At 40.5% G+C, this 13137-nt stretch overlaps 1 protein-coding gene across 1 annotated transcript; it reads right to left on the reverse strand.

Moving 5' to 3' along the window:
- Window positions 1-3526: 3526 nt before the first annotated feature.
- Window positions 3527-4324, reverse strand: LOC149178774 (uncharacterized). The gene has a single exon (XM_089422232.1). It carries the CDS (start codon window positions 4322-4324, stop codon window positions 3527-3529), a length of 798 nt encoding a protein of 265 aa, XP_089278358.1.
- Between the last annotated feature and the right edge of the window lie 8813 nt (window positions 4325-13137).

Raw genomic sequence — 13137 nt, forward strand, 5'->3', positions numbered from 1 at the left:
AAGGGGATTAGCTCCAGTGGAGTGTATGTTATGGCAATGACAGCAGTGGATGGAATTATCTGCAACGTGACTGCGAGAGGTTCCTCCTCTGAAAGTGTCTCGACGGCTAAGCAGACGTTGTTGAGGTATCACCATCCTTACAGGGGTCGAGGAGAGGAAATTCAAACAGACCACAGAATAATCCAAATAGACAGCTCGAGGAACAGACTGCGGAATAACCCAAACAGACAGCGAGGAGATCCCGATGGAGATGAAGAGGCAGGGCATCTGGGATTGCAGAGACCTATCAGAAGGAAGAACCACCAACATTCCCTGACCTGACGCAGCGACCTGGTTTATAGCCTCAGCTACCTTACCTTGGAGCGCGCCCGCCATAACTGCAACCTCCACTTGAGCCGAATAGTCGTGCAGGGCATTTACTATGCTCTGCTGCATAGACTTATACCAGCCGCTTGCAACGCCTGTGCCAGCCTTGCCTCCGACGTCTGCCACGTGATGGCATATGGCTGGCATGTGGCCTGCGGCACACTCCCGTCCCATCCTAACTAACACCCGCATCCGAGGGAGCTGCATCTTTTTGGACCAGATGTGAGCATTCTTGAGCTTTGTCATGGGTTAAAATAGTATTCAGTTGCCCTGTGATGAGAGAGTTGTCATTTTCCACCCCCACATTGGCCATGAAGTCGGCAACCTTGTTACCTTCCCTTTTTATGTGAGTGAAGGTGATAGCTCTGTTTCTGTGGAGCTCAAGTTCTATGGCCTCCAGTCTTGCTTCAAGCCTCCAGCTGGTCGCTATTTTCCTGGCATGAGATCCATTTAGGAGATTTTTAGCCATATTTATGAGGATCTGAGAGTCTCCTTCCACCTCCAGAGGATGAAAGTTATGACCCCAAGCAAGAAGGAGTCCCTGCCATAGTCCCTCTAACTCAGTTGAGTTATTGGTGTCCCATCCAATGTTTCTGTAATACAGCATCAGGGGTTCACCTTCATGATTCCTTATTATTCCGCTAAAGCCTGCAAGTCCGGGATTCCCTTTGGAGGCGCCATCAAAGTTGAGTTTGAACGTATGCTTTGGTGGGGGAGTCCATGTGACTTTTTTTTGAGTTTTTCTTTCAGAATGGTCTTGCTTGTGAGATCCTTGAGTAATATGTATTTGCCAGTTTTCCAGAATGGCTTTCTCATTATCTAAAGTAGGCCAGTCCTCCTCCTTCCAAGATCTTAACATAAGAGTCTCTTGAAGATTTCTACATAGCAGGTTCCAAATATTGTCTATCGAAGAGCACCGATTTTTGAATATGCGTTTATTTCGTTCCTTCCATATGCTCCATAGGACTAGCCCGGGAACTAGTTTCCATAGATGATTGAGGATTTCACTCTTGTAAGGGTCCCGTTTCCACTGACGTATTGAGTCAGTGATTTCATTCTCGAGTCTGCATCTTCTTTGACATCTGAAGCTTGCCTTTTCCCATAGCTGATTGGCCAAGGGACATGAGTCCAGTAGATGTTGGAGAGTTTCCTCGTGGGCGTTGCAATTGAAACAAATGGAGGGGCCGTGAAATTTTCTACTCCTGAGCTTGTCCCACGTTAGAATTCTCTGATGTCTACCAACCAGAGAAAATGGGAGATTTTGGGCCAGGAGCCAAAACTCCAAATTTTGCTCCAGATTGGGTCCTGGGGATCAGAATTATTGCATATGATTTTGTAGGCCTCGGTTGTGGTGAAGGCTCCTTTCGGCTGATATCCCCATCTTAGAATGTCTCTGCTTTCATTGTACCTGATTCTTCTTTTGCTCAATTCCCTATCTAGTTCCTCGATAATTTGGTGATCTTCATTTGTGATTACTTGGTTGCCCGGTTTCCAAATCCTGAAGCCCTTCTCAGTTTCCTGGGTCCAGTACTGCCCAATCTTTGCTTTCTGCTGCTCCTCCCTAATGATGTCCGGTGGCAGGTTAAGTATTTGGCTGAGATGAGGCATTTGATTCCAGGCATCTGTCCAGAATCTTGTGGTGTTGCCATTTCTAACCTCCCAAAAACTGTGTTTCTGGATCATTTGGAAGTGTTCTCTGGCTACATTCCAAATTAGCGATCCTTTATCATTGGGCGTTAATCTGATGAGCTCTTCCTGGGGTCGGTGATTGGCATACTTGGCCGTCCATATTGTGACCCAAGGTTTTTTTGGGCTGGTGAGCCATTGCCACCATATTTTGGCTCCCATGATGGCATTGCTATGCTCGGGATCTCTAAGGCCAATGCCTCCTTTTTCTTTGGGCTTGCAAACTGTGCTCCATTTTACCAGGGCCCATTCACGATTAGTTGCAGTGCTTCCCCAAAGGAATCCTCTCTGAATATTCCTTAATCTTTTTAGGACCCACTTTGGCGCAGCAAGGATGGAAAATAAGTACAACGGCATTGCTTGAAGGACAAACTTTATGAGCACTGCGTGATTGACTAAGTTCAGAGCTCTGTGCGACCATTGGTTGAGACGGGATTCGAGCTTCTCAATTAGACTGCGCCATGAGGAATGCTTGATGGCAGAGACAGTTAGGGGGGCTCCAAGGTATTTGGAGGGAAGGGTGGCAATAGGGAATCCCAAGATTCGGACGATTGCAGTCTTGACAACAGGAGGGGTATTGAAGAAAAAGATCTGTGATTTTGAGTTGTTTATGCTGGTTCCAGAGGCTTCAGCGAAGTCATTGAGCACGGCTTTAAATCTGGAGGCTTCCTGGATAGAGGGGTAGCCGAAGAGCATAGTGTCATCAACAAACTGCTGATGAGAGATGGCAGGCGAATGATGAATGGAGAGGCCTTTGAGCTGATGTGAGTGAAGGGCTTTTTTAATGTGACGTCCCAGGCCTTCAGCCATTAACACAAAGAGGAAGGGGGAGAGGGGATCACCTTACCTTATACCCCGGGAGGGGGAGAAGGGGTGAGAGGGGATCCCATTCACGAGAATGGAGAAGAAGGTGGAGGAGATTAAACTCATAATCCAACGGATCCATGTGGGACTGAATCCGAAAGCAATTAGCATTTGCTGTATGTAAGTCCAACTGAGCTTATCAAATGCTTTGGAAAGATCAAGTTTTAGGAGCATACCTTCTTGTTTTGAATGCTTGAGAGTGTGTATGATCTCATGCGAGAGGATAATGCCGTCCATAATCTGTCTCCCTTCCACATATCCAGACTGTTCCTGAGAAATGAGCATTGGCAAGAGGGGCTTTAACTTGTTTGCAATGACTTTAGAGATGACTTTGTATATTACGTTGCAGAGAGAAATCGGCTTGAATTTGTCCGAGGTGATTGAGTCCTCCTCTTTAGGGATTAGGGCGTTGAAAGTGGAGTTAAGAGAGGGAAGCAGCCAATGATGTGCTCACGATTCCTCTACAACTTGCCAGACTTCCAATTTTATCAACTCCCAGAACTTGTGGAAGAAAGTGGTGGTGAAGCCGTCTGGGCCAGGAGCTTTTCCATCTTTAAGTTGGGCCATAGCAATGTCCACTTCCTGAGTTAAAATTGGATGGAGGAGAAGTTCATTGTGCTCCTCCGTGATTAGTTTTGGCACATTGTGTGTGATTCGACCCTTCCCCTCCTTGTTTTTGTATGAAAGGGATGTTGTTGCGCATTCTTCGTTGAACAGTGGTTCGGTGGAAGAATTTAGTGTTTCGTTTGCCCTCTTTCAACCATCTGATCCTGGACTTTTGCTTCCAGTATATCTCCTCCTGATTTCTTCTCTCCTCCAGCTGATTGTGGATGTGCTGCTCTTGCTCAAGGGTTCTTTCTGTGTGGCCTCCTGTGCTTATTTCTTGCTGCAATTCCGCCAGATATTTTTGAAGATCATGTTGCACCTTGAAGATGTTTCCGAAGGTCTCGCTATTCAATCGCTTAAGGTTGAACTTTAGATGTTTTAGTTTCTGTTGGAACTGGTACATCTTGGAGCCTTCCGGCGGGATGAAGGTTGTCCATGTTGTGTGAACAAAGTCTTTGAAGGAGGGATGAGTAAACCAGAATTCCTCGAAGCGAAAAGGTCTTCTTGTGGTGCTGCCAGGACGTTTCCATTGAAGAGCAATAGGCCAGTGATCGGATCCTGAGTGTGGAAGTATGGCCGCTGATATGTCTCCCCCTAGATGAATCGAGTTGTCTGAAATTAGAAACCGATCCAGTTTGGAGGCTATTTGATGCCTGCCTGCTCTTCGATTGCTCCACGTAAAAGTGCCATTACAGAAATGCAGATCTATTAGAGAGGCATTCTGGATGAAGTCTTTGAAATGGGTGTTTTCCTGTTCCAATCTGTTTCTGCCCCCAATCTTTTCCTCCAATTTTGTAATCATGTTAAAATCCCCCCTATAATCCAAAGCGGGTACCTTCTATTGAAGTTTAGAGCTTCTAAGGTGTGGAGGAGAGCAATTTTTTCCCCTGCTTCCTGAGGGAAGTAGACATTCGAGAGATTCCCATGAATATTAGTGCCAATAATGTGGAATGCAGCCTGGATTAAATTATGAGAAGCATGAAAGTCCGAGAGAGTAAGTGCTTGAGAGTTCCACGCAATGGCTAGCCCTCCAGATGCGCCAGATGCATCCACAGCCACCAATTGACATCCTGGCCAAGCCTTAGAGAGGATAGTACCTAGATTTGAGTTGTTACATTTTGTCTCCTGGAGAAAGCATATTTGCGGCTTTTCCATTTTTATCATATTTTTTAACATTCTGAGTTTTCCTGGGCTATTGAGCCCTCTTAGGTTCCATGAAATGAGCTTCATGATTCACTATTGGTGGAGGGCTTATAGTACTTTGTAAGCTTAGCATACCTGCCTGAGTCCACCAGGATTTTCCCTATCGCTATTGTCCATTGGAGATCAGTTCTTCTTCCCCTTTTTTGGAATCTTTTGGGGCAGGGCCTAAATCCCATTGACTTCCTGATTGGATGCCGAGCTGATACTGATGGTAGGCTCGAGAAATGACCACTTCCAGTTTGTTAAGCTGAAGCTCTGGGATACTTTCATAGGCCTTCTTTTTGCATGCTGCTTCTAGTTCTAATATATCTAGTCCATTCAGATCTATGCTTTCTGGTTCTTCCTCCATCCGTTGCACCTGGTTATTTTCTTCTGTGGGAATATCTGAGCTTTGGAGGGGATCTGAAGATCCGTCTACTTCCATTTCATTGTCTTTTTCTACCTGCTTCTCTTTACCTTCCATGGGGTTTGCTAGGGTGACTTTGGGTGGTGGGGGTTCAGAGGAGGGGGCTGAAGGAGGTGGCTGGGTGGAGGAGGAGGGGAGAGCAGAGTTGGGTTTTGAGGATGGGTTTTGCTCTTCCGTAGATTGAGCTAGGATTTCAAAGCTATTTCTGACCGCTGGATCAGAGGTATTGTTTTGCTGGGGTTTCTTCCCTGTTGTTGGTTTTTTATGCGCTCGTTTGCGGTTAGGGGCTTTGGTGAAGCCATCATGGGCCAGAGAGTCAGAGGGGGCAGGAGCATTAGCTTTGACATTTAGGGGACAGTCTCTGAAAAGATGCCCTATGGCGTGGCATTTACGACATCGAAACGGGACATGCTCATAGTCTAAGGGTTGAATCCATTCATAGTCACGGTGAGAGAGACTTACTGATTCTGGTAGAGCTTTGTCCAGGCGGATGAAGACGCAGATGCGGGTGTATGATGTGTATCTACACATTTTTGTTTCTTCTGCTGCCTTTATGTATTCCCCTAGACCATTTCCTATATTTCTCAGGATATCTTCATCCCAGTACTCATCTGGAAGTGAGTACATTCTTATCTAGACTGGTGCCCAAGTGAGGTCCTCCCTATCCGGATTGAATCTGGCTGTCCATTCCCTTAAGTATAGGCCAGATGAGTTGAAGAAGTAGGGTCCTTCAACCAGGATTCTATATTTGTCTTCCAGGCAAAAGAAGATCGCTGTAAATAATCCTTTTGGGCCTAGCTGCAAAGTCACATCTCCTTTAGGCTTCCACTTCGCTGCTATCCAGCCATATAGGGCTTTTTCCGTCGGCCAGAACCCTATAAATTTCCCAATGAGAGCATGATCTGTCATAAATTGGATGCGTTCTTCTATTTTCTCTCCCGGCAGTTCGATTTTGGGTCGATCTGTTGCTATTGGTTTGCAGGTAGTCGAGGAGACCTTTGGGGTTCCGTCTAGTCGATTATTCCGTCCTGGTTTTTCTTCTGTCTTGTCTTCCGGTTTGTCTTTTCCAGTGCGCTCGTTCCAGCGTGGGATCTCCTGGTTGATCACTTCCTCATTGACCGAGCCAAATAGTATTGTCCTTTCAGGTTTTTGCTGCAGATTGCTTGCTTTGGGGGAGGGCGTTGAAGCCCCCCCTGGGGATTGTCCATTCGCCCTTCGATCTGTCACAGAGCAGTTAGGTAGCGTCAGAGCAAGAGGTCAGGTCTGTGATGGTTGTATGAGCATAACAGACTGCGTCGTCTGAGATGAGTACATAACCCTAGCAGTCGAGTTCCAGCGCTCCTCCGTGTGTGACGAATTCTAAAAGCTATGTTACATGATCAATATTTTCCCACCTCCTCTGTCTGCGTTGATAAGATGGTGCTCCCACATTCTCTCTCACATCCTCCCGCAAATTTTCAGCATCATTTGTGTGCTTCCGTCCATCTCTAGAAGACTCTGCTTGAGTGGATGTCTCCACTCCTAGAACCTCTACATGCGGCTGCTCCACATCAGTCTGAGGCTCCTCCTCCTTAGGAATTGTTTGGTCAATTTAGTGTCCTAAATTGCTCTACATAAATTATCAGTCCGGGTATTGTAAACTGATGAAGTGTAATGCACTATATGTGCTATATGACCCTTCTTACTTCATTGTTTTTGTGTTTTATGTTGTTTTTGGAGTTTTTGGTCCTTTAGTTCCTAATAGATTACAATGTAACTGTTAAAATCCTAAATCTAACTTCTGTAAAGACTGCTAAGAATCTAAAAAGGAGAAATAAAAGTGCTTTAAGCAAGATTTGGAAGTAAAGTTTAATCAAGAAATGCAAACAGAGTTTCTATTTTTTCTCTTATCATTGTTTCCAAGTCATGAACTAAAAACTAAAAAGTAAAATTGCAACTATTGTCTAATCAATTACAGAAACAATATTGAATAGAATACTAAAACTGAAAGTGAAATTGCAACTATCTATTAGGGAAACAAAACCAAAATGAAATACTGAAACTGAAAGTGAGATTACAACTAATGTTTAGTCTATTGCAGGAACAAAACTAAATGAAAAACTGAAAGTGAAATTGCAACAAAACTAAATGAAATACTTAGTTACTCTCCCTTTCAATTTTGGAAGACAAACCTTCTTGAGATGACATTTTATGGAATTTTGTACTTCATTATTCTAAGAGACGATAAATGCAAAAACGCAGAAAAGACTCATTGCATGAATGAAGTATTCAACCACTTAGTTTAAGATGAGTTATCAACTAGAAGGGCTTTTTAGAAACATTCATCTACACCATGAGTCACTAAACTAGTAATAAAATGGCAAGAATAGTAATGGCACTGATCAGTCTAATTGAAAACTTAAAGACTAGTGAAATAGAAAATGAAACAAACTACTCTACATTGTTGAATTCAACTTCTAACTACTGATAAAAACTAGAAAGAAATTAAGCAAAGAGAAATCTATTCTGCACTGAAAGAAGCTATTATGCATTAGTAAGAAGATGACAAGAATTGCATTATAAACAGGGTTAGTATGAAAAATGGTTATGAACACTATAGAAGAAATGATGAATTTACAGTTAACTAGAAAAGATAAAACAAAATGAAATAAAACCTCAGTCAGCATAGGGACTCTCTTCAACTAATCAGGTTATGCGTAATTAATCAATCTCCAAGCAACTTCTTCACATATCCATAAAACTTCTGATCTTCATATTAAAAACAGGAAATGAGTTTTTCAAAATTACAGAGCAGTAGTCTGAGCTTAATACATGCAGAAATTCGAACTGGTTTTGAGTTCTTTACACAGGTATCTATAAGAAAATTATGCAACTGTTTGTGGAGAAAAATGAGTTATAGCCAAAAACACGTAGCAGACAGGCATACGACATTTTATTCTTCGGCTACTGGAGACATAAATCCAAGATGATGGTTGTTGAATTTGGTTTACACAGATGGTTGTTGGAGTCCGAGGGTTCAAGAAGTTGTTTTGGATAACGCTTCCCATCACTGTGAAATGTGTTGATTATCCACGAAATAGAGTCCTGTTGCCTTTGGTCTCTACGTTTGAATTCTCTTTTGACCGATGTCTTGTACCATCTTCCTTGTCGACCTGGGCTAGGTGAATAGGACACGATCCATGTCATGATGTTTTCCAAGCTACCCATGTAGCTAGTTTCTCCTTCTGACACATGGAACCTGTTAAAGCATGGAAGTAGCTACAGAACAGCCGATTAGTTGTAGAATAGGCTGTGTTTTGTAGCTAAAAGACAAAAACTTATTCAAACAGTGAAACATAAAAACATAATATGTAAATCACTAAATGTCCTCCTTATGGCAATGTATACTGGTCATTGATGATAGGAATGCATTTCTTCATGGAAAAACAAAGAAAAAGGGATGAGAAAAGTTGCTAAGGAAATAGAAGTTTCGAGGTTCAACATACCCCCATTGCAAAAATATTTCATGTCTCTATGCAATCAAAATTGTAAACTCCTTCCTCCTATTGCATTTGTTCTAATATGTCTGCCAACACATCCAACTTCCTCTTCTTGCCTTTCTTTGCACTGATTTCCATCCTTGGCTTCCTCATAAGAAATTTGTATTTAAGGTTAATAAGTATTATGTTCGGCTTCTTATTTTTATTTTTCAATTTCCTGTTCTTTTTGTACCATATTCCCAAGTGAAGCATAGTGTTGTCATGAATAGCTCTATCTAGCTTATTCTATTCCTTCAAGGTTTCATTTTCTCTTTGGATGTGCCTGTTCAGAATTTCTAGCTCAAAAATCTTTTGTTTGAGAGAGCTAGTTAAAGTTTCTTGTGGGGTGACAGGCTCCTCTGGATTAGCTGAAGTTTCTGGGTATACTGAGGTACTCTTTTTCTCTAATGACTCTATGTAGTCATAGATTTGTTGTTGTATTGGATCAATGCCAGGAGAAGCTCTACTTTGGCTGCCTTCAAAATTTTGTGGATGAGAGTTCTGTGGACTTTATTCATATGGAACACTATTAGGGGACTGAACTGTGGCTTCTTCCTCTAAATTTATAAATTGGGCCTCTTTTGATTTCACCTTCTTCACTTTTCCTCGGAGTCTAGAGCTCCTCCTCAAGTTTTGGAAGCTTATGGTTTCTTTTGTGTCCTTTTTCATCTTTCCTTTCTCCTTATTTTTCTTGATTTGCTCTTTGATCTTGTTTAGTCTTTCAGAAAGCAGATGTTCATCCTCTTTAGGTGATGAAGGTTTAGGAATATCCTTGTTGATTTCTTCAACCTTCTCTTTCATTTTTCTCTTTGGCTTAGTCTGCTTTCTGATCTCTGTTTTAGGATCCATTTCTGCATCATCTTTTTGTGAGGAGCTTTTAATGTTGATATCTTTTCTTCTACTTCTTTTAACATGACTTCCTTCAGATAAATTTGGAGCATCTTGGAAGCAATTCCTTACCAAGAAGTATTCCCATGTATCCCTACACTTCTCAAATGAAATTCAATTAAAATCTTCACTAGTCCATGGTGATATAAAGTTGTTTCTATTTATTCAAATTTCTTTTGGACATTGATTGCCATTCTTCTCAGACTATTTAGAAGGAAAAAGGGAAGATTGAAGGTTCCATTCTCTAGAAAATTCATTAACAATCTTATATGATAAACATACATAGATCCAAACCTCCCTTCACATGTAATGAATTTTTGCAGTATTAACAACATGCTACTCCATTTGTTTTTGAGAGCTGAAATTGGAGTCCCTTTTCTAAGAACTGAAATATCCATACCTGGATTTTTAAGAATCACCTTCCAAGATTCATCATGAAACTCTCTTTTTTTTAACCATCTTTCTCCTAGCCTTGGGAGTTCTATTGCTTCTGCTATGAAGGACTCCATAATTGCAAATTTGATATCCCCAATTTCCACTTCGGTACCATCAAAGGATCTTGCAAAGGATTTAGTGAGTTCTTTGTGGTAACTGTCAAATTTTCAAATAAAACACAACCACCCAGCCTTCTGTAACATCCCCTTAAGCTGTATATATCCCTCCATGTATTTTACCCCTACAAGCTCAGTTCTAACAATAAGCCCCATAACCTTTGTTCTCGGTTACCCTTCAAAACTACTCTCACTGTCTAAGAAATGGAATGACTGCGTATATGGTAATGGAGTGACTGGGTATATAGAAGCAAAATGATTATGGATATGGAAACAAGATGACAGGGTATATGGAAACAGAATGACTATGAATATGGAAACAGAACGTGTAGATACGAAATATATGGAAACAGGGTGACTGTATACACGAAATATATGGAAACAGAGTGACTGTATATATGAAATATATGGAAATAGAGTGACTGTATACACAAAGTGGCTACGTAAATATGAGAGAAAAACTTAAGAGTTGGCATGTAATAAATAAACAGTCAGGGTTTGAAGAGTGTTATATAGATAGGTCATGTCGTTAATCTGACCATTAACATGTGTAGCTGTAGAGGTCCAGTTAAGTACGAGTTGTGGAGTTTGAAGCGGAGATCAGTTTATGAAAGAATCATTGAACCGTTTGTCATTAAAGGCAAAAGATATGGCAGAGACATCGTGGTGGTCAAATCAAATGATGGTTAATCAAGGAGTCATGTGATCATGCATACTATGCAAGCTTATGTTTTTAAATTGCTTTTTGAAATAAATTTTTGTATTTACCTTTTGGATCCTTTACCTTCAGCTTGCTAATATTTTGATGTTTGCTCCATAGGTACTTTAGGCATGATTGGTCTTCAAAGTTGATTTTTTTCTTCAATTACATGCATACAAGATTTTATTATGAACTGGATACTTGTGCTTGGATTGATAAACAAATTGTTGTTGCAGAATCAAATTAGCTGCGAACAGGATCAGCTGCAGAACGTGAGACAAAGAGTAAAATATGGCTTATGAATGGATGAAATGGAAATGGATTTGTAAGTGAAAATAAGACAAGATGATAAATGAAAATGGAAATGAAAGAAATGCTGGAAAAGGAAAAATTTATTGGTGAAATATGGCAATGGAATGAAGTGAAATTGTAAAGGTAAAACAGAGTGAGATGAGATGAGACAATGAATTTTACAGAATGCAGAGTGACCGTGGCTTTTTGTCACCACTTTTTTAGGAATGAAATGGAAAATATAGGGTGTTAGAATCTTCTGATTTTCACCCTGTATTTTCTGTATAAGCATGCAAATCAATGATTGGTTTTCAACCTTATACAATTTATTATTATTATTATTATTATTATTATTATTATTATTAGATAGGAAAAATGAAGACTAAGTTGGTGGAGAAGAAGGATTCTTCTTCACTAACTTCATTTCAGAATTGTTCTGGAAGATCTTGATGAACTCCTCCTTTGAAATTGGTTTTTGATATATTTTCAATCTATGACCATTCACAAGAAGAGGAGTTTGACTTTCATCTATTGATTTGATCCTCACTACTCCATTACTAAAGACTTTTTCAATCTCATATGGCCCAAGCCAATGAGTTTGAAACTTCCCTTGAAAATCTTTAAACTTTGAATCAAATAACAGTGCCCAATCTCCCTCTTCAAACCTCTTGTCCTTGATGTATTTTTCATGTCATTTAGCCCTTTATTGTTGGACTATACCAATCCTTTGAACTGCCTCTTTTCTGATTTCATCAAGTTCATTTAATTTCTCCAGTGTATGCTTTTGAGCCTCTGATAATTCTATCCCCAACTGGACTGCCATTTTGAAAGTTCTGATTTGGAACTCTATAAGGAACAGGACTTGTTTCCCATAAACAAGTTCATAGGGTGTATGTCCCGTTGTGTTCCTCCATGTAGTTCTATAGGCCCATAAGGCTTCAGGAAGCCTTTCTACCCAATCTCTTCTATGTAGATGCACAGTCTTGGTGAGGATTCCTTCAATCACTTTATTTGTAGACTCCATTTGACCATTTTCTTGTGGATGATAGGGAGTAGATTTCCTATGCTTGATCTTGTATTCCTCCACAAGCCTTTCCACCATGTTGGATGTGAATTGAGATCCTTAATCCGTCACAATTTCTATTGGAACACCAAAACGAGTGAAGATGTCCTCAAAAAGAAAATTAACTACAGATTTTTCGTTAGCAAAAGGTAATGCTTTGGCTTCTACCCATTTGGTGACATAATTAGTGCATACCAATATATACTTTTTCTGCTTAGATGGAGGATTAATTGGTCCAATAAAGTCTAAAGACCACTTTTTAAAGGGTTCAGTAAGTACCTGAGTTTGTAATGGCATTTCATTTGAGGGAGCAGGTTTCTCTACCCTTTGGCAGTTGTCGCACCTCCTGACATATTCTTTAGCATCTTTGAAGATGGGTGGCCAATAATATCATAAAGAAAGGATTTTATAGGTTGTCCTCTTGTCAGCAAAGTGTCCACCACACGGGTCATCATGACATGCTTTGAGAATATCAGGCATTTCATCTTCCCTGACACACCTTTTGATCATAAGATCTAGCCTTGTTTTATACAATTCGTTAATGATCCTTGAATATCTTGTACTTTCTTGAATAATCTTTCTTTTCTCTCTAGGAAATAAATGTGAAGATAAATTCCATATAACCAAGTAATTAGCAACATCTGCAAACCAAGGAGTTTGAGTAGTTACTGCAAAGAGATATTCATCAGGAAACTTATCTCTAACTGGAGAATCTTCTTTGATATTATGAATCCTAGACAAGAAATCAGCAACTGTGTTTTGTTTTCCAGGTCTATCTAGCACGGTAATGTTGAATTCTTGCAAAATTAAAAGCCATCTTGTAACTCTGCCATTAGTAATAGGTTTATTCATCAAATATCTAATTGCAGAGTGATCTGTATGAACAAAGGTTTCATATCCTGTTATATAATGTCTGAACTTGTTAATTGCATGAACAACAGCTAAGAATTCCTTTTCAGTCACAATATAATTCAACTCAGTGGGAGTCAAATTTT

Source organism: Pinus tabuliformis, chromosome 4_1 (assembly GCF_031772625.1).
Source record: "Pinus tabuliformis cultivar Carrire ecotype Pingquan chromosome 4_1, CPIR1, whole genome shotgun sequence".
Lineage (NCBI taxonomy): Eukaryota > Viridiplantae > Streptophyta > Pinopsida > Pinales > Pinaceae > Pinus > Pinus tabuliformis.